General features: G+C 37.2%; 1 protein-coding gene across 1 annotated transcript in view; it reads left to right on the plus strand.

Moving 5' to 3' along the window:
• SMCHD1 (structural maintenance of chromosomes flexible hinge domain containing 1) overlaps positions 1-22219 on the plus strand; it is a 122228-nt gene that overhangs the window by 19578 nt on the left and 80431 nt on the right. Inside the window, exons 6-10 of the mRNA XM_068993731.1 lie at positions 14839-14953; positions 15071-15190; positions 16644-16810; positions 20729-20819; positions 21725-21935. Of these exons, the coding sequence (XP_068849832.1) occupies positions 14839-14953; positions 15071-15190; positions 16644-16810; positions 20729-20819; positions 21725-21935 (704 nt within the window). The remainder of the gene's footprint in view (positions 1-14838; positions 14954-15070; positions 15191-16643; positions 16811-20728; positions 20820-21724; positions 21936-22219) is intronic.

A 22219-nucleotide genomic window follows, 5' to 3' on the forward strand; every position in this document is an offset into this window, starting at 1 on the left:
AAAAACTTCAAATACAAAGCCAGCAATAAGTCAAAAAATCAGTTTTGGTACTCCTGTATCCTTCACCTAGATTTATGTTAACATTTTGCCACATTTGTAGTCTGTTTATGTATGTATGGGTGTACACATGGATGCACACAGAACACACAGTTTCTCTTTCTAAATCATTTGTAAGTTGTAAACTCGATATTTTATGGCTTAATACTGTACCGTGTATTTCCCTCACAGCTATGTTCTCATAAATAGCCATAATATCATTATTACACTTGACATTTCTCAGTGATTCAGAATAGCTACTTATAATGTCCATATTCAGATTCCCTTTGCCATGTCTTTCATGTCTCCTTTATTCTATAATTCCCCATATTTGTCTTTCATGAAGCCTTTTTTTTAAAAAAATAGAGTTCAGGCTAGTTGTAGAACAGTTTACCTGCTGTATCTGAGGGTTTCCTGAACACTATTCTTTCCCTCAACATTTTATAAATATTTTCAAACATACAGAAAAGTTGAAATGCTGTAGTCAATACGCAACATATTCATACTAAGCTTCTACCATTGACAGTTGCTTTACCACGTCTTTTTTTATTCCACTAACCTTTCAGTTTAGTTCAGTCTCTCAGTTGTGTCTGACTCTGCAAGCCCATGGACTGCAGCATGCCGTGCTTCCCTGTCCATGATAAACTCCTGGAGCTTGCTCAAACTCATGTCCATTGTCAGTGATACCATCCAACCATCTCATCCTCTGTTGTCCCCTTCTCCTCCCAGCTTGTCTCTCCTAGCATCAGGATCTTTTCCAGTGAGTCAGTTCTTTGCATCAGGTGGCCAAAGTATTGAAGTTTCAGCTTCAGCTTTAGCACTTCCAATGAATATTCAGGACTGCTTTCCTTTAGGATGAACTGGTTGGATCTCCTTTGCAGTCCAAGGGACTCTCAAGAGTCTTCTCCAACACCACAGTTCAAAAGCATCAATTCTTCGGCACTCAGCTTTCTTTATAGTCCAACTTTCACATCCATACGCGACTACTGAAAGATCCGTAGCTTTAACTAGACGGGCCTTTGTTGGCAATGTAATGTCTCTGCTTTTTAATATGCTGTCTAGGTTCGTCATAACTTTTTTTCCAAGAAGCAAGTGTCTTTTAATTTCATGGCTGCAGTCACCATCTGCAGTGATTTTGGAGCCCCCCAAAATAAAGTGTCTCACTGTTTCCACTGTTTCCCCATCTATCTGCCATGAAGTGATGGGACCAGATGCCATGATCTTCGTTTTCTGAATGTTGAGCTTTAAGCCAGCTCTTTCACTCTTCTCTTTCACTTTGATCAAGAGGCTTTTTAGTTCTTTGCTTTCTGCCATAAGGGTGGGGTCATCTGCATATCTGAGGTTATTAATCTTTCTCCCAGCAATCTTGATTCTAGCTTGTGCTTCATCCAGCCCAGCATTTATCATGATACACTCTGCATAAAAGTTAAATAAGCAGGGTGACAATATACAGCCTTGATGTACTCCTTTCCCGATTTGGAACCCGTCTATTGTTCCATGTCCAGTTCTAACTGTTGATTCCTGACCTGCATACAGATTTCTCAGGAGGCAGGTCAGGTGGTCTGGTATTCCCATCTCTTTCAGAGTTTTCAAGTTTATTGTGATCCACACAAAGGCTTTGGCATAGTCAATAAAGCAGAAACATGTTTTTCTGGAACTCTTGGGTTTTCAATGATCCAGCGAATGTTGGCAATTTGATCTCTGGTTCCTCTGCCTTTTTTAAAACCAGCTTGAACATCTGGAAGTTCACAGTTCACGTATTGCTGAAGCCTGGCTTGGAGAATTTTGAGGATTACTTTGCTAGCGTGTGAGATGAGTGCAATTGTGTGGTAGTTTGAGCATTCTTTGGCGTTGCCTTTCTTTGGGATTGGAATGAAAACTGACCTTTTCCAGTCCTGTGGCCACTGCTGAATTTGTCGAATTTGCTGGCTAACCTTTAGGTCATTTTAAAAAAAATCCGACAGACTTTAAAACTTTTTAAAAATTACTAAATTATTTTTGGCTGTGCTGGGTGTTTGTTGCTATGTGTGGGCTTTCTCTAGGTGTGAGAGCAGTGGCTTCTCGTTGCAGAGCACTGGCTCTAGGTACACAGACTTCAGTAGTTGCAGTGAGGGGCCCTCAGTAGTTGCAGCAGATGGCCCCATGGTTGTGGCACATAGGCTTATTTGCTCCACAGCATGTGGAACCGTCCCAGAGCAACGATCAAACTTGTGTCCCCTTCTTTGGCAGATGGGTTCTCATCTACTAACAACCAGGGAAGTCCAGGTCAACTTATTTTTTGGTTCAGTTCAAAGTAAATTACAAGATACCGGTAAACTTTCTCCTGCTGCGTCAAGTATTGATATCACTATGTAGAATTCAGTTTTTTCTTCTGAAGTAAAATTTACCTTGAAATGCTTCCATCTGTCTTAAGTATATCTTCATTAAATGCATTTATTTTTATGGTCATATAATTCATACCAAAGTTGTGCAGCCATCACAACTAATTCTGAACACTTTCATTACTCCAAAAGAAACCCTGTACCCATTTATGGTCAACCCTGCCTCTCATTGCAATCACTGATATACTTTGGATAGTTGTTAATCTACTTCACTTGTGTTTCTTAGGGATTTCAATTAACATTTTAAACAGTCCCCTTTGGATAAATGCCAGTTGAATATCAGTAATGCACAAAAACTGTTTCTTTATAACTTCATTCCCCTCTCCTTTGTATTATTATTTTCATATAAATGACATTATTATGCATTATAACCCTGTCAATACAGTTTTATAGTTAGTGCTTTAAATAGCTGTTTTTTAAATCAGGTTGGCGGAGAGTTGTAAAAAATACACTGTCATTTTCTATTTATATAGTTACCTCTACTTTATTCTATTTTTTCCTTGTATTCAGATTACTTTCTGAAGTCTTCTCAGTTTGTTCAGCAGACTCCTCTTTAGTAGCTGTTTCATAGCAGATGTGCTCATGACACATTCCCTCAGGTTTTACCTGTCAGTGTCTTAATTTCTCCTTCAGCTTTGAAGGCTACTTGTGCTGAAAAAAGGATTCTTGGTTGACAGTCTTTTCCTGGCAATACTTGGAATATGGTACCCTATTGCCTTCTGATTGCTTAGTTTCTGATAAGCAGTCAGCTTTCAGTCTTGAGTATCCCTGTATGTGATTAGTCACCTCTCTCTTTCACTTTCAGAGTTCTCTTTTTTCTCTGGCTTTTGGTACTTTGTGGTATGTCTGGTTTTTAAGTTCATTATATTTGGTGTTTGTTGAACTTCTTGGAGGTCTAGATGAAGATTTTCATCAAATTGGGGAAGTTTTTGGCCATTACTCAAATATTCTTCCTCTCCTGTCCTTATGTGGTTCATCTTTGTTTCATTTCTCAGACTAAATAATTTCAACCAACCTGTCTTTAAGCTCACTGATTCTTCTGCCTATTCATATCTGTTCATGAGTCACCTATTGAAATTTCTTTTGAGTTTTTCTTTTTTTTTAATTCCAGAATTCGTTTGGTTCTTTGTAGTTTCTATTTCTACTGATAGTCTGTATTTGGTGAAATACTGTTTTTGTAGTTTCTTTTTTTACTTCATTAGAAATAATTTATTAGTTCACTGAATGTATTTAAAATAGCTGATTTATTTTTTAAAATTTAAAGAATTGAAATATAGTTGATTTACAATGCTGTGTTAATTTCTACTATACAGCAAAGTGATTCATTTATACATATATATGTATATTCTTTTTAAAAAATAATTATTTTCCATTATGGTTTATCAGAATACTGAATATAGTTCCCTGTGCTCTACAGTAGGACCTTGTTTATCCATCTTACATATACTGGTTTGCATCTGCTAACTGCAGACTCCCGCTCCATCCCTCTCCCACTCTCCACCCTTGGCAATTACAAGTCGGTGCTCTATGTCTTTGAGCCTGTTCTGTTTCATAAATGTTCATTTGTGTCATATATTAGATTCCACATATCGGTGATATCATATAGTATTTGTCTTTCTCTTTTCTGACTTCAATTAGTGTGATAATCTCTAGGTCCGTTCATCTTGTTGCAGATGGCATTGTTTCATTCTTTTTATGTCTGAGTAGTATTCCATTGCATATATGTACCACACCTTTGTCATCCATTCATTTGTCAGTGGGTATTTAGGTTGTTTCTGTGTCTTGGCTATTCTTAGCAGTGCTGCTGTGAACATAGGGGTGCATGTATATTTTTGTGCAGATATATGCTCAGGAGTAGGATTGCCAGGTCATATGGCAACTCTGTTTTCTTGAGAAAGTTCCATCATGTTTTCCATAGTGACTGCACTAAGTGACATTCCCACCAACAGTGTGGAAGGGTTGCCTTTTCTCTACATCCTCTCTAGCATTTGTTATAAAATAGCTGACTTAAATCTTAGTCTGGTAAGTCTAGTTAAGGCCTGGGCTTTCTCTGTGACAGTTTCTACTGAGAGCTGTTTTTCCTGTGTTTAGGCCAGATTTTAATATTTCTTGGTGTGGCACATAGCTTTCTGTTTAGAACAGGACATTTTAAATAATGTTTAGTGTGGCAGATCTGAAAATCAAATTTATCTCCCTTCCCAGGGTTTATTGGAACTTCTCTGTAGCTCAAATGGTAAAGAATCTGCCTGCAATGTGGGAGACTTGGGTTCAGTTCTTGGGTCAGGAAGATCCCCTGAAGAAGGGAATGGCAAGCTACTGCAGTATTCTTGCCTGGAGAATCTCATGGACAGGGAAGCCTGACAGGCTACAGTCTGTGGGGTTGCAAAGAGTCAGACAAGACTGAGTGACTAACACGCACGCACACCCACGACTTATTGTTCCTTTTGTCTTTTTGTTGTTTGTGTAGTGACTTCCTTAGACTAATTCGGTAAAACCTATATTCTTTATATTGTGTTGCCTCTGAAGTCTGTGCTCAGTTAATCTAATGGTCAGTTGATGATCAGACATTTTTCTTAAGTGCCTGGAACCACTGAGTCTTCTAGCTCTTCCCAAGGGGTTCTGTGTGCACATGGGCTATGTTTTTAATGTTCCTGTAGGAAAGTGACTGCTCTGGCTTAGCTTGTAACTCTTGCTTGCACTGAATATCAAAGTCAGCCAGAAATGAGAGATTAGGGCTTCTCAGTACTTTTCTTGAGTATGAATACAGTCCTGAACAGGAGTGTGATCTTCTTGATTCTCGTGAATGTGTTGGAGCTTTTCAAAACCACTATGGACCTCCCATTCCCCAGCTTTTCCTTCTAAGTTTTGGGCCAGATTTGTGTTTTTTTCCAACTGTTTTCATTGCCTCAGTCAGCTGTGATGATAAACATCTGCCACTGATTGTTTCTGACAAATGACCCAGAGAAAATGCTTTTCACACTGAGCAAGTTCTGAGTTAGGTCAGATAAAGACAAACCCTGCAAGTGGAGGTTTCTAGGGAACTGTCAGATCCAATAATGGCAGTTCTATGGGGAAGGAACTTCTGGGAAACTCCAAACTTACTCCAGCAACTCCTAGGCTGTCAGTTTTCACCATGACTGCAAGACTGTTGGCTTTAAAGGCTTCTGTAGAGCTGGTGAGAGGGGAATGGGATAGGGTATGTGAAAACGTACCAGAGCTAGCAGTTTTCACCAAAGACTCATCGATGTATCTTAAATAACCCCTCCTTGGATTATTGGTAAGACGTTAATATTTGGAGTTTTGAAAAAGTTGATTTTGACAATTTTGGGGGGTATTGTTTTTGCTTTTAACAAAGTGGATTTTCATAGATTCTTAATACGCCATTCTGGAAGTGATCGTTCAATTAACTGGGTTTTGATGAGTGTGTAGTACACTTGTGTAATCCAAACCCCTAAGATATAGAACAGTACCTGGATATAGGAAATTTGCTCATGAATGAGGCACTGTTACAGTCATTGCCTTATAAGTGAAATTAGATACCTAAGGACATTGTTGTAGTATTGTTTTTTCATTTAATCTATTTTGTGGAAGAAAGAAAGGTGACGTTAGTTAGGTCACTGGGTGGTCATAATTCAGGTATGTGTTGGATCAGTGCTACTTTCTGCACCGTCAGCTTGCTCAATAATTGAAACGCTCTCAACTCAGTCAGCCATTTTTGGGAAAAAATAGCATGCCACATGGCTCACTTCCCATGCCATTTTTAGGTTGTAGAAATGGACTTCTGACAGGATTTTCTCTTATTTTTCCTAAAGAAAAAGCTCCTTTGTCTTCTTCAGTATTTTTCTGCAATGAAGATGCTCTTTCAAGTAGATATTTGTATTTACTTGAATTTAGAGAATGAGAATGTAACATGTAGCCACCATACTTTGATTTGGTTATTTCCATTGTGTCTCACAGGTACATTCCAGAGCTCAGTTAGGGATATGTGGCCATTTGTCACTTTTGTTGAAGATGAAGCTGCCTTCATTGAACCTGATTTTTTTTTCCTTCTGGTAGATTTGAGATAGTGAGATATAAATATACATACATATAGTCACTACCATATTTCCTGCCAATCACTTGTATTGTTTTTAGTTTCTTTTTACTGATTTCATCTCTTCTATTCCTTTTTCTTACTTTCTACAATTTTTATGACGTGGTTTCATAAAGATTTTGCTTCTCTTTCCTAACAAATACTTCTGTTTCACAAAGATAATGTGACCTCTTACATTGAGTCAAGAATAAGAGTGAGATATTTTCTGAGATTCTTTTAGACTGTGATATTTATTTTGAAGGAGGCAACTTAACTACTTCTGTGATGCAAAATTGTTTCTTAATGTCTTGAATTATATTTATGCTTGTATTTCTCTTCGTGAAGGGAGATTTATATTTCCCTTGAGTATGGGCATAGGAATTTTCTGGACTTGTATTTACACAAGTCTAAAACTTACTGAAAATTAGTATTTTTGGCCTTATTTGTTATAAAAGGGTTTTTGCTTAGATTGGGCTTTCATGAATGGAAAAGGAAACTTACTGCCTGGTCATTATGAATGTTGATTCCTAATCAGTAAACAGAATTCCTTAGTTTTGAATCAGATTAAGTATGTATACATTGTTTTATCTCTGAGTTGCCCCATCCCAAACTTTTGATATACTTTCCCATATGTGTTTTAAGGAGAATGTTTAGGGGAGGGTATTTTCAGCTTATTGGCTAGAAGTATTACTACAGTAATTAAAGTCTTTGAACCTATTTAACTGTTTTTTTAATAGACATTATGTTCATAGAATTTAGTTAGCTATAATTCTTGATTTATGATACAATTCAAGACATGGACTTTTAAAGTTTACTTATTGAAAAATTTAATAAGCTGAATAACCAAAATTTGCCCCCAATCTAATAAGTAGAATATTTCCTGTGACTGACTTCTGTGTCCTCCTCACTTATTCTACCTATTCCCCCACCAAAGATAACACACATTTTGCATTGTTTTTGTTTCTCTTTTTATTAATAAAATGTATGTATCTAATTTTGCTTGTTTTTGATAATATAAAATGTAATCATACTGTATGTTGACCTACAAGGGACTTGCATTTTCATTTAGTATTAGATTACTAAGATTTCTTACCTGTGTGGGTCTGTAGTTCATTCATTTTCATAACTGTGTAATCTTTGTGTACACCGAAAAGAAATCTCATTCTGTTTATCCAGTCTCCAGTCAGTAGGCTTTTGACTTTCTCCCCCAATTCTTAGCAGTTGCTGGTAGGATTATTTTATGCATGCAGTGTGTGGAGTGTTCTGTTATGTATGTTTCCTGGTCCAGATCTACATAAGCTGTTAGGTGAATACCTAGGAGGGAATTTGTAGGTTATAAAATGAATGTTCCAACTTACAAAGTAGTGGTGAATTATTTTCCAAAGTGATAAATTATAATTTATACTTTAAACCACTTAATAAAAGTTTGATAAAACTCCCTTGGGAAACCATTGGGGTCTGTATGTTTTTTGTGGGAGGAATTTTTAACTATTGCTTTGATTTCTTTATAGGGTTGTAAGCATATTTTGGCTTTCCATTATTGATTTAGTGTTGGTGCCTTCTGTTTTTATTAGAAATTACTCCATTTCATTAAATTTTCAATTTCATTGGCATATAGTTACTGGTAATGTTGTAAGAGCCAGTGTTTGGTTTGTTTTCTGTTTTCCTGTTTTCAGATTCTTCGATTTTTGCTCTTTATCATATATGCCCTTCTTACTTTGGGTTTACATGCTTTTTTTGGTAGTATCTTGATGTAGAATCTTAAGAGTTTTTAATTTCACTTTCATTGATTTTAGTGTAACTTTTGTTTTCCTTGCTGCTTCCTTTTTTGATCCATGGATCTTTTTTGGAATGTGGTGTTCAATTTCCAAATGTTCCCAATAGATTTTCTTGCCTTTCTAGTTTGACTTACAGTCAGAAAACATGTTCTATATTGTTTCAGTTCATTTAAATTTGTTGAGATTTGTTTTATAATGTAGGATAATGATCTATATTTTGGTGAATTTTCTGTGTCCCTGAAAAGAATGTATATTTTGCTGCTGTTGGGAGTCGTGTTCTGTAAGTTTCAATCAGATTCCATCAGTGAATGATATTGTTCAGTTCTTTCTTTTCCTTGTTGATTTTCTGTGTAGCAGTGACTTAGGGGTATTGAAGAACTCCACTTATTTGCAGGTTTGTTGATCTTCTCTTTTCAGTTTTCACAGTTTTTGCTCTGTGTATCTTTAACTTGTGTTGTTTTGTGTATGCACAGTTAGGATCGTTAGCACTTTTCTGTGAACTGACCTGTCATCATTTTATAATGCTGCTGTATGCTGTGCTTAGTCACCAGTTGTGTCCTACTCTTTGCGAATCCGTGGTCTGTAGCCCACCAGGACCTCTGTCCATGGGGATTCTCCAGGCAGGAATACTGGAGTGGGTTGCCATACCTCTCCTCCATAATGCTGCTCTGTCCCTGGAATTTCTGGCTCTGAAGTGTATTTTATGTGCCACTGTAGCCATTCCAGCTTTCTTTTGGTTCATGTTTGGTATATCTTTTCATATCTATTTTCTTTTAAAATACCTATATCATTATGTTTGTAATGAGTTTTTTATAGACAAAATATGGTTGGGTCATTTTTAAATTCATTCTGCCAGTTTACTGTAATTATTGATACATTAGGACTCAGATATGTCCTGCTTTAACTTTTCTGTTTGTTCCCTTTGTTTTGCATTTGTCTTTTCTGGGCCTTTTTGTGGTTTACTTGAATTTATTTTACTATACCATTTTCTTTATAGTGTTTTTGAATATATCCTTTATTTTTTAATGATTTCTCCAGGGAATACTGGACATTGGCCACTTAAAGTGAATTATAGAAATTTCACCAAATTATTTAGGTATTTTAACTCTCTCCCATTGATTATTTAGTTTTAAGTGTTACCACTACACACATTGAGAACTACATCACACAGTGTTATTTTTATTTCAGTAGCCTAAACGTAATTTTAAAATCTCAAGCAGAGAAGAGTAGTCTGTTTTCTTTACCTGCATATTTGTTTCATTGCTTGTCCTTCATTTCCTGGTGCTACTCTCATTGTGTGTGTATGAAAGTTGCTCAGTTGTGTATGACTCTTTACGACTCCATGGACTATACAGTCCTTGGAATTCTCCAGGCCAGAATACTGGAGTGGATAGCTATTTCCTTCTCCAGCTGTTTTATTAACTTTGTCTAATATTCATATATCTCCTACAGCTTCATTCTCATTAGTATTAAACTGACAACTCTTTCTCCAACCTTTTAATCTGTCTCTTTATATTTAAAGAATTTCTTTGAGGCAGCATTTAGTTGTATATTGAAATTTAATGATCTCTGCCCTTCAATGGAGATGCTTAGACCAACTGGGCTTCTCTTGTGGCTCGGTAAAGAATCTGCCTGCAATGCAGGAGACCTGGGTTTGAATCCTGGGTTGGGAGGATCCCCTGGAGAAGGGAAAGGCCACCCATTCCAGTATTCTGGCCTGGAGAATTCCATAGACTCTATAGTCCACAGGGTGCAAACAGTTGGATATGACTGAGCAACTTTCACTTTCTTTAGACCAATTACATTTAATGTGATTATCAGTATGCTTGGTTACCATCTTTGTTACTTATCTTCCCCACCCCCCATTTCCCTTTTTTCTGCCTTATTTCAAATTGAGTATATGTGTATGTGTGTCTCTATTATTTCCTTAATTGATTTATTAGATGTTATTCTGTTGTTTTCCTGGTAATTAGGATTCATAGTATACATCTTTAATTTATCACAGTTCTGCTCTCTTAGCAGATTTTGGTTACACAATACAGTGTTATTGGCTGTACATATGACATATCATTAGCTACTCGGGCCTTATTCATCTTCCTGCTGAAATTTTGTACTCTTACCAGCCTCTATTTCCCACACTCCCCAGTCTCTGTCAACCACTTTTCTGCTCTGTTTCTGTGAGTGTCTTTTTAACAGTCATTTTCTTAAAAACGTGGTAAAAATACAGCATTACATTAAAGTGTATTATTCAGTGACATTAATTATATTCAGTGTTTTGCAACGATAACATATTTTCAAAATTTTCTGTGTTCCCCAAACTGAAACTCTGTACCCATTAAACAGTAACTCTGTATTCTCTACCCATCCAGCTGCTGATAACCACAGTTCTACTTTATGTCTCAGTGAATTTGCCTGTTCTTGGTACCTCATTTAAGAGGAATCAAACACTATTTATCATTTTGTTTATTTCATTTTGTTATTTGGTTCATTTCACTTAGCATAATTTTTTCGCGGTTCACCCATGTTGTAGCTTATATCAGAACTTCATCCCTTTTTATGGCTGAATTATGTAGCTATACTACCTCTTTGCATTCATAGGTTAAAGGACAGTTGTCTTGTTTTTGCCTTTCTTTGCATATTGTGAATAGTGTTGCTGTAAACATTCATATACAAGCATCAGTTTGAGTCCCTGAGTCAGTTTATGTTTATCCACATATTTACCATTTCTGGTAGTCTTCATTCCTTTGTTTAAATTCACAGTATAATTTTCATTTCTGAAGGTCTTTCAACAGTTTTTGTAATTCAAGATTGCTGTCAGTAAGTTTTTTCAGCTTTTGAATATCTGATAAAGTCTGGATCTCTCCTTACTCCTTTCCCCTTTTAAAGAAATTTTTGTTGCGTATAGAATTTTAGGTTGACTCTGGTAAAGAATCTGCCTGCAATGTGGGAGACCTGGGTTCGAGCCCTGGGTTGGGAAGATCCCCTGGAGAGGGGAAAGGCTACTCACTCCAGTATTTTGGCCTGGAAAATTCCATGAACTGTATAGTTCATAGGGTCGCAAATAGTCGGACATGACTGAGCAAGTTTCACTTTTGCTTTCTAAAAAATTTCAGTGCGTTGGAAATGCCATTCCCATTTTCTACTGACTTGCGTATTTTACAATGAAAAGTCTATTGTCATTCTTTGTTTCTCAGACTATATCTTGTCTGTTTTCTCTGTCTCTTTAAGATGTTCTTTTTATTGTTGATGTTATATACATTGTGTGTGTGTGTGTGTTGGAGCACTGTAAATGTGCATACATGTTGTATGGTTATTTGTATATTGTGTGGAGTGTTTGTATATATGCATGCTTTTTTGTGGGGGGCAGGTTTATGTTTTGTTATGTGGAGATTGAGTTTGTGTATGGCAATTGCTTTGTATTTTGTGAACGGAGCTATTGTTTGTGTGCTTTGTTTTGTAGGTCTAGTATTACATTGTTTGACCTGGTCATTGTTGTCTTTATTTTGAAAATTGATACATAGGTGAAAACTTTTTATACCAATTAAAATATTTTTATCCCATTATTTCTGTTTTTTTAATTAGTTGCAACTTTTTGTTGTTGCTTTTGAAAACACCGTTCTACATTTTTTCTCTTTTAATATTTTAGAATTTATATGTTTATTTTCCTAGCTGTCTTTGAAATTTAAAAATGCATATTTATCTTCAGGAATCTCACTTCTCCCATATTAAAGAATTTAGAGTACTTTATCTCTAATCACTTCCTTCCCAAAGTTTTCAGTTCAGTTCAGTCACTCAGTCATGTCTGACTCTTTGCGACCCCATGGGCTGCAGCATGCCAGGCCTCCTTGTCCATCACCAAGTCCCGGAGCTTGCTCAAACTCATGTCCCTTGAGTCGGTAATGCCATCCAACCACCTCATCTTCTGTCATCCCCTTCTCCTTCCACCTTCAATCTTTCCCAGCATCAGGGTCTTTTCAAATGAGTCAGTTCTTCACATCAGGTGGCCAAAGGATTGGACTTTCAGCTTCAGCATCAGTCCTTCCAATGAACATCCAGGACTAATTTCCTTTAGGATGGACTGGTTGGATCTCCTTGCAGTCCAAAGGACTCTTCAAGAGTCTTCTCCAACACCACAGTTCAAAAGCATCAGTTCTTCGGTGCTCAGCTTTCTTTATTTATAGTCCAAACTCTCACATCCATACATGACTACTGGAACAACCATAGCTTTGACTAGATGGGCCTTTGTTGGCAAAGTAATGTCTCTGTTTTTTAATATGCTGTCTAGGTTGGTCGTAACTTTTCTTCCAAGGAGCAAGTATCTTTTAATTTCATGCTTCAGTCACCATCTGCAGTGATTTTGGAGCCCCCCAAAATAAAATGTCTCACTGTTTCCATTGCTTCCCATCTATTTGCCATGAAGTGATGAGACCAGATGCCATGATCTTAGTTTTCTGAATGTTGAGTTTTAACCCAACTTTTTCACTCTTCTCTTTCACTTTCATCAAGAGGCTCTTTAGTTTTTCTTCACTTTCTGCCATAAGGGTGGTGTCCTCTGCATATCTGAGGTTACTGATATTTCTCCCAGTAACCTTGATTCCAGGTTGTGCTTCATCCAACCCAGGATTTATCATGATGTACTCTGCATATAAGTTAAATAAGCAGGATGACAATATACCTTGATGTACTCCTTTCCCGACTTGGAACCAGTCTGTTGTTCCATGTCCAGTTCTAACTGCTGCTTCTTGACCTGCATACAGATTTCTCAGGAGGCAGGTCAGGTGGTCTGGTATTCCCATCTCTTTCATAATTGTCCACAGTTTGTTGTGATCCACCCAGTCAAAAGCTTTGGTAGAGTCAGTAAAGCAGAAGTAGATGTTTTTCTGGATATTTATTTTGTGACTATGCTTGCGTTTGTTGCTGCACATGGGCTTTCTGTAGTTTCAGCAAGTGGGGGCCACTCTAGTTGGGATGCGTGGGCTTCTCCTTGCATTGGTCTCTTTCGTTGCAGAGCACGGGTTCTAGGGCATGTGGGCTTCCGTAGTTGAGGCACACGGTCCTAGTTGCTCTGTGGCATGTGGAGTCCTCCTGGACTACAGATCAAACCTGTGTCCCCCGTACTGGAAGGTAGACTCTCAACCACTGGACCACAAGGGAGGTTCCCAGAGTTACACTGCTGTTGTATAGTATTTCAAGTCTGACTTGGAATTCCCCAAATTACATACAACATTTTTTCTAACAAAGAATTTAAAAATTTTAACATATATTAAAAAAATTAACCTGTGTACTGATAATATTATTCCCATGTGAGTCAGATTGTGCTTGTAGGAACATTGCTTTAGAGCAAATCTCTTAATGGTAAATTCCCTTGGTTTTTGTCTGGTTTTTGGTTTCGCCCTAGTTCACAGTTCTATACTGACATTTTTCTCTTGGCCCTTTGGAGATAATATTCCACCGTCTTATATTGTTGCTGTCAAAGCCTTCGAAGCCATTTATCTTCTCAGTGTATTTTCTAGTTATTCTGTTTTGTTTTTAGTATTCACTGTGAAGTGGATTTTTTTTATGTTTCCTGTTTGGGCTCTTTTGGTCTGAATCTGTGGATCTGTGCCTTTTAGTGATTTGAGAATATTTGCAGCTATTATTCATTCTCTCCTCTCTTTCTTGAACTGCATTTAAACTTGTGTAAGATAATATCTTTTAGTTACTTGTTCTTAGTGTCCCACTTGATACTTTTCATTCTTTTTTTTTTTTTTTTCTGTTGTGTATCTGTTCTTTCCAGCTGTGCACTGTTCTCTGACCTTTCCACTTGGTGTTGTGGTTCCAGCCTCACCCCAGTTTTGTGGGTGTCTTATATTGGGAAACTGTGTCCCTGGAGATCTTCCCTGTATTCAAGAGACCAGGGATGTCTGCTCTCCACGGTGGTGGTACGCTGCAATCAGAGGCTGAGTCTCAGCTCTTCATTTGTCATAATCCATTGGAAATGAGAGGGCTTCTCTGGTGGCTCAGACAGTAAAGAATCCTCCTGCAGTGCGAGAGACCTGGGTTTGATCCCTGGGTTGGGAAGATTCCCTGGAGGAGGGCATGGCAACCCACTCCAGTATTCTTGCCTGGAGAATTCCAGGGACAGAGGAGCCTGGTGGGCCACAGTCCATGGGGTCACAGAGAATCAGACATGACAGAGCAGAAGCACATGGAAATGAGAATCTCTTTGTTGTAATTCCCACTAGTCATGAGACAGCATTTTAATGAGTTTTGAATGAGTAAAGGATTTTGAAGGGAAGACTGTAGAGTTACAGATATTTGAAATTTTCTAACTTGAGGGGGTGAGCCCAAGAATTTGCATTTCTTAGAGTTTCCAGGTTTGCTGATGCAGCTGGCCTGGGTAACAGACTTGGAGAGCCTTTGGACTAGATGCTGTTTTGGCTTTTGGCTCTGATTCTTTTACATTTGAATAGGGGTATTATCTGGCTTGGGGATCATTTTATTAACTCTTAATAAAACTGCTATAACAGTTTTCATTAGCACCTAAGTCGTTTGTTTAATAACACTGCATTAATGTAATGTTTTATTTTAGTGATCATTCAGGATATGTTCGACCACTGCCAGTACCTCGCAGTTTAAACAGTGATATTTCCTATTTTGGTGTTGGGGGCAAGCAGGCTGTTTTCTTTGTTGGACAGTCAGCCAGAGTAAGTAAAAAAGATTTCTTAAAAGTGAAAGTTGGTCAAAATATTTTGAAGTTGACTGTCTAATTATTCATTTTCAATTTTGTGAATTTAAAAGGTAATCTTTTTAATATTTAACAGATGATAAGTAAGCCTGCAGACTCCCAGGATGTTCATGAACTTTTACTTTCTAAAGAAGATTTTGAGAAGAAGGAGAAAAATAAAGAGGCAATATATAGCGGATTTATTAGAAACAGAAAGGTACAGTACATTTAACTCATTAAGTGTAAATTTATACCTTGGATGGATGATGGGACAAGAACTTTTTTTTTCAGTTTCTAAGATATATATGTTATTTTAAAAACTTGAAACTATGGAATTTTCAAATTAAATTTTTATTTTAATTTTGTGAATAGCAAAAGTGATCATTAGTGTAATTTCTTAGGCTGAAGTTTTTAGAAAATAGCTTTTCCCATAAAGCCAAGTCAGCTTCCTGGAAATTGTTCATAAGATTATAAACTGTTTCCTTGCTCTGAGTTTGAGTTTTTAAGTATTTGTTGTATAATAATCACAGAAGTAGAATACAAAACAGTGATTAAATTTGCATTTAAACTCTCATTTTAATAAGTGGAATGTTAATAAATTTGAATCATGGTGAGCACATGGTATTTGTTGTGTTATTCAACTTTGAAACATTTTAAAATTTAAAGGTAAAAAAAAAAAAATTTGATTCTAAAGTAAATTGTAAAAATTTTTATAAAGAAAATAAAAAGTCTCAAATGCCAGATAGAAGTCCTTATGATATATTTAGTTGAATTTTCTCCTAGTCTAACTTTATAAGGAATTGGAACTTATAAATGCTTATGGTGTTTATTACAAAGTCACTTTTCCTAATAGTTCAGTATCTTTATCCTTGTAAGCTTTTATGTGTACAGCAACTTACATAGTACATATATGCATACATATGCATGCAATTTTTAATATACAGACTCAAAATAAAAACAGAAGTTTTAAATTCTTATCCTCAAACACATCCTTCCCTCCCCTCACAAACTATAGATATTCTCTGAAAGTGGCCTGGGGCCCAGGATGGTTTTACTCCCTTTTAAACACAGTGCCAGAGAGATGTTATGGGGAGGGAGGTGGGAGGAGGGTTCATGTTTGGGAACACATGTACACCCGTGGTGGATTCATATCAATGTATGGCAAAACCAATACAGTATTGTAAAGTAAAATAAAGTAAAAAGAAAAAAAAAAAACACAGTGCCTTTGGGCTAAGTCAGCTGGGTTCAGGCTGTATCCTAGTTTCAATGAATGTGGACTGGCTGGGCATTGGTCCTGACCAAGTTAAGTGGTAGGTACCCCAAGCAAGGACTCATTCCACTTTAGGGTAAATGTTCTCCATTTTGGAGGTATTTTTAAATTCAGTATTTATTTTCCTTTTCCCTTTTCTTTATTATTCTACAATTGGTTTAGCATTATGGTGTAGGATTCTCCTTTTTGTAAGCCAGTTTAGCAATCTCCGTAAAAGGCTCTCTGTCCTTACAGCTTTGTCACACACTCAGCTGATTTGTATTTGGTGATTTTCCTCCAAAAGATTTTTGAAGGTTGTATTTGAAATTATCCAAGTGAATGTTAAAGGTTGATGTAAATTTTGTTTGTTAACTACATTTGAGGTGCATGTAATCTTACGTACTTATGTTCACTCTTATAGCCGTCTGATTCTAGTCACATTACAAATGATGATGAAAGATTTCTACATCATCTTATCACAGAGGAGAAGGAAAAAGATAGCTTTACTGCTGTGGTTATCACAGGGGTACAACCAGAACACATACAGTACTTGAAAAATTATTTCCATCTTTGGACCAGACAGTTAACGTAAGTGTTTACATTTGATCCAGGACATGTTTTTTCTTATCATTTTTTTAAGATAGAAAATATTACAGGTACATTGAAACGTCTTGGCTGTCTGCTTTGATCCTATCCCATTTCTTCCCTCAGCATAGGAACCATTACGCTGATGTTAGCTGTTAAAATGGTTCTCTATTCTGTAAATATTTACTGGTCACTTGGCTTCCCCAGGGGCTCTGTGGTTAAGAATCTGCCTGACTGTGATGCAGGAGCCACAGGAGATGCAGGTTTGATCCCTGGGTCAAGAATATCCTCTGCAGAAGGGAATGGCAACCCACTCCAGTATCTTGCCTGGAGAAGCATATAGACAGAGGAGCCTGGTAGGCTAAAGTCCGTAGGGTCACAAAGAGTCAGACACGACTGAAGCAACTTAGCGTACATGTAATATATTGGTCATTACAAATAAGAGGCCCATGCTTTTTGACAACTGTGATAACATTTAAAATATACGTAAGAGTTTATCCAGTTCAGCTAATCAATCCCAGATCCCCCTTTTGTGCTTTTGCTATGCAGCATGGATTATAATCCATGTATTTTACCTATTTTTTTTTTGTCTGCCTCCCACCTTGGGATGTTTATTGTTTTTTGTGCACTGTTATATCCCCAGTGTTTCCTGTTACATTGTTCAGTTCAGTTCAGTCGCTCAGTCGTGTCCGACTCTTTGTGACCCCATGAATCTCAGCACGCCAGGCCTCCCTGTTGCAGGAAGAGGAACCCCTTCCAGGGCCCGAAACTGGGCTCTTGTCTAACACTTGGAAATGAATTTTCCAGGGAGACACATGTGCTGACAAAGCAAGAGATTTTATTGGGAAAGGGCACCCAGGTGGAGAGCAGTAGGGTAAGGAAACCCAGGAGAACTGCTCTGCCATAGTCTCGGGTTTTATGGTGATAGGATTAGTTTCCAAGTGGTCTTTAGCCAATCATTCTAATTCAGAGTCTTTACTGGTGGCCCACGCATCACTCAGCCAAGATGGATCCTAGCGAGAGGGATTCCGGGAAGTGGACGGACACACGGTGTCTCCTTTAGACCTTTCCCAAACTCTTCCGGTTGGTGGTGGCTTGTTAGTTCCATATTCCTTATCAGGATCTCCTGTCATAAAACAACCCATGCAAATGGTTACTATGGTGCCTGGCCAGGGTGGGTGGTTTCAATCAGTGTGCTTCCCCTAACATCCCTGTCCATCACCAACTCCCAGAGTTCACTCAGACTCATGTCCATCAAGTTGGTGATGCCATCCAGCCATCTCATCCTCTGTCGTCCCCTTCTCCTCCTGCCCCCAGTCCCTCCCAGCATCAGAGTCTTTTCCTATGAGTTGTTGTAGTTGCTCAGTAAAAGTTTATTGAATGAATATATTGAGTCTGTTAAAATAAAAATACGCATATGTGCTGTATGAAATGAGTAATCTAAAAATAAACCTTTCTGTATCTACTTGAGGAAAACTTTTAGGGAGTACATATTCTGTTAGATCAAATCAGAAGTATATATATTTAAGGTTGTTAAGTTTTTTCCTCTGTAATTATATGGTATAGATTGGATTGTTTCCATAGCTTGTATTAGCCTGAATTAGTCTCCAAAAGTGAGTATGCTGTACAAAATTCATGTTTAAAAATAAGGTATCTTTTCATATTTTTTCTACTTACTCAAGGGCTGTTAAGATTGTTTTGTACATAAATACATATTAACAGTTAAAACTTTTTATGAAGAAATAAATTTGATTTTAGGAATGCCTTTTTTCTTGAATATTGATGTTTATTGGCCCTGTAACATGAGTTTTAAATAGGGCTTTGGACTGTTTATTAGCTATTTTATTATTTCTCTTAACTGAAAGAACTCACAGTGTACATAATATAATTATAACATAACTCTTGTTCTTAAAAAGAATGACAGAAACATACACTTGGTAAGCTATTTATAGCACACTTTCTTAATATATGCTTGTAAACTTACGATGTTAACACTTTTGAGATGCTTGAAGGAAGACCTTAAGATTTTCAGTGATTTCTTTTTATTAGTGCTTTAAATTAGGACTTTTAGTGTAATTTTGAAGAGATATTTGGACATGGAACAACAGACTGGTTTCAAATAGGAAAAGGAGTACATCAAGGCTGTATATTGTCACCCTGCTTATTTAACTTATATGCAGAGTACATCATGAGAAACACTGGGCTGGAAGAAGCACAAGCTGGAATTAGGAGTGCCGGGAGAAATACCAATAACCTCAGATATGCAGATGACGCCATCCTTACGGCAGAAAGTGAAGAGGAACTAAAAAGCCTCTTGGTGAAAGTGAAAGAGGAGAGTGAAAAAGTTGGCTTAAAGCTCAACATTCAGAAAACAGAGATCATAGCATCTGGTCGCATCACTTCATGGGAAATAGATGGGGAAACAGTGGAAACGGTGTCAGACTTTATTTTTTGGGGCTCCAAAATCACTGCAGATAGTGATTGCAGCCATGAAATTAAAAGGCCCTTACTCCTTGGAAGAAAATATGATCAACCTAGATAGCATATTCAAAAACAGAGACATTACTTTGCCAACAAAGATCCGTCCAGTCAAGGCTATGGTTTTTCCAGTAGTCGGGTATGGATGTGAGAGTTGGACTGTGAAGAAGGCTGAGTGCCGAATAATTGATGCTCTTGAACTGTGGTGTTGGAGAGGACTCTTGAGAGTCGCAAGGAGATCCAACCAGTCCATTCTAAAGGAGTTCATTCCTGGGTGTTCTTTGGAAGGAATGATGCTTAAGCTGAAACTCCAGTACTTTGGCCACCTCGTGCGAAGAGTTGACTCATTGGAAAAGACTGATGCTGGGAGGGATTGGGGACAGGAGGAGAAGGGGACGACAGAGGATGAGATGGTTGGATGGCATCACCGACTCAATGGACGTGAGTCTGAGTGAACTCCGGGAGTTGATGATGGACAGGGAGGCCTGGTGTGCTGCAGTTCATGGGGTCGCAAAGAGTCGGACATGACTGAGTGACTGAACTGAACTGAAAAGATAAAATTTGTATGAAGGAATATTTAATACTACTGCTTGAGGAATGATTGCAGATGGGCTATGTGATATGGACAGATGGGAATAATTTCCCCAGAGTATAATCTTTTAAACATTTTCCAAAATAGCAAAAATTTCTAAAGTGGTGGTTTTTGATGGGATGATGTTGAATTTATTAATTTTAGGAGTATTGGCTTAAGATTGTTTCATTTCTACAGGAATAGAAAGATGAGACAGAATGATACTCTCATGTTAGGGACATAAGTTAAAAATACCCAGTTGTGTATACTCCTTGATATTTGAGTCTTTTCTAGAAAATTCCTGACAAGTAGAATTATAGCCTCTTACCTTGTAGTTCGGGAGACCTGGGTTTGATCCCTGGGTTGCTAAGATCCCCTGAAGAAGGAACCCACTCCAGTACTCTTGCCTGGAAAATCCCATGGACGGAGGAGCCTGGTAGGCTACAGTCCATAGAGTCGCAAAGAGTAGGACACAACTGAGTGACTTCACTTTCACTTTCACCTTGTAGTTCTAGGGGTTTTTTTTTTTTGTTTTGGTTTTTTTTTTTTGGTAAAATACACTTTAAGTATGTGGGATTTGAAGTTGAAAAGACTTGGCTTGAATTTCCTCACACTAATTCTGTGACCTTAAGTAAATTAAATAATTTTCTTGCATTTCCAACTTTTGTATTTATAAAATGAGGGGAAATAATACCTGAATCTCATGATTGTTTTTACCATTATGTGGTTTACTATGTTTAAAAATGCTTAATATTGTGTGTGGCACCTAGTAGGTACTGCCAATAGTAGTAATAAAGTTTTTTTGGTAGAAGATTGGATGAACTGTAATTCTATGTGAATTAAAAGTATAAAGTTATTCTATTATATTTTAGGCATATTTATCATTATTACATCCATGGTCCAAAAGGGAATGAACAACGTACATCAAAGGAAGCTGGACCTTTCAACAACATTGATATTGAAGTAAGATAAAATTCTTTCTTAAAGTATTATGAAATATTAGTTCTAGTTCCAAGTTAATCTGGATAAGAAAAGTCAGTCAGTAAACAAGCAACTTCTCATCCTTGTCTTTTACCAGACCACTTCTTTAGTTTGATGTCTAAGTAAAGAGATTATTCCTAAGGTGTACTTTTCTGGATCTCTCGTTTACTATAATATCTAGTTTCTATTTTCTTTGTCTTCTATGGAGATATGAGCCATTACTGAATGTCATGTCTCAAAAGCAGGGAAGAAAAGATATAGTTGCCCTTTTGTTCACAGAAGTCTCTTAATAAGGAAAAAATAAGTAAGATGTAGAAGAACAGAACATTTGAATGTTGAGTTCTCCATATCCTTGCCCACATGTCAGGCGGAATTCCCTACCTCCTACCTCTAGGGCTTCCCAGCTGATTCCAATGGTAAAGAATCCACCTGCCAGTGCAGGAGACATAAGGGTTGCAAGTTCTGTCCCTGGGTTGGGAAGATCCCCTGGAGTAGGAAATGGCAACCCACTCCAGTATTCTTGCCTGGGAAATTCCATGGACAGAGGAGCCTGGTGGGCTACAGTCCATGGGGTCGCAAAGAGTCGGACATGACTGAGTACACAGACAGACACACCTCTAGAGGAAAGCTTGAATGAAATAAACTTGTGACTTACATATCCTTCAGCTCTTTCTTTGTTTACTTTCAGTTTTTTAGTAATATATTTCTTAATTAAGACGCTCCTTAGACCTATTTAACCGAGATAGAAATATACATATATTTTGTTAAGCTAGATGATGATTTATACAAATAAAAATAGTTTTTGCCTTTCTGTTGTTGGATCACAGATGAGAACAAAAGTGCAGTCGCTGTTGAATTTAATTGTTTTTGTTTTATTTTTATTTTAGATTTCTATGTTTGAAAAGGGGAAGACACCTAAGATTATCAACCTGAGGGAAATACAAGATGACATGCAGACATTGTATATAAATACAGCAGCTGATAGTTTTGAGTTCAAGGCTCATGTTGAAGGAGATGGTGTAGTAGAAGGGATTATCCGATATCACCCTTTCTTATATGATAGAGAAACCTACCCTGATGATCCATGCTTTCCATCAAGTATGTTAATCTGTTACCTTAGCTACAAAATACAAAGTTGTGATTTATCTTCCTAATTATCAGTTAGGCTTAAGATTAGATAAATTTTAAAACATTTTTTCCTCATGCAGGTCTTAAGTTGTTAAGGTGGTTGTAGTTTTTATAATTACTAATTTTTGTGTATAGTCACATCCAGATAAATAAAGCAGTGGTGCTAAGAAACGTTATGTGTTCTTATATCGTACTTCGCTTACTGAACTGAACTTTTAGCTATGTACCACATAGTATTCCTTTATATACTCCCC

Source organism: Capricornis sumatraensis, chromosome 21, assembly GCF_032405125.1.
Source record: "Capricornis sumatraensis isolate serow.1 chromosome 21, serow.2, whole genome shotgun sequence".
Classification (NCBI taxonomy): Eukaryota; Metazoa; Chordata; class Mammalia; order Artiodactyla; family Bovidae; genus Capricornis; species Capricornis sumatraensis.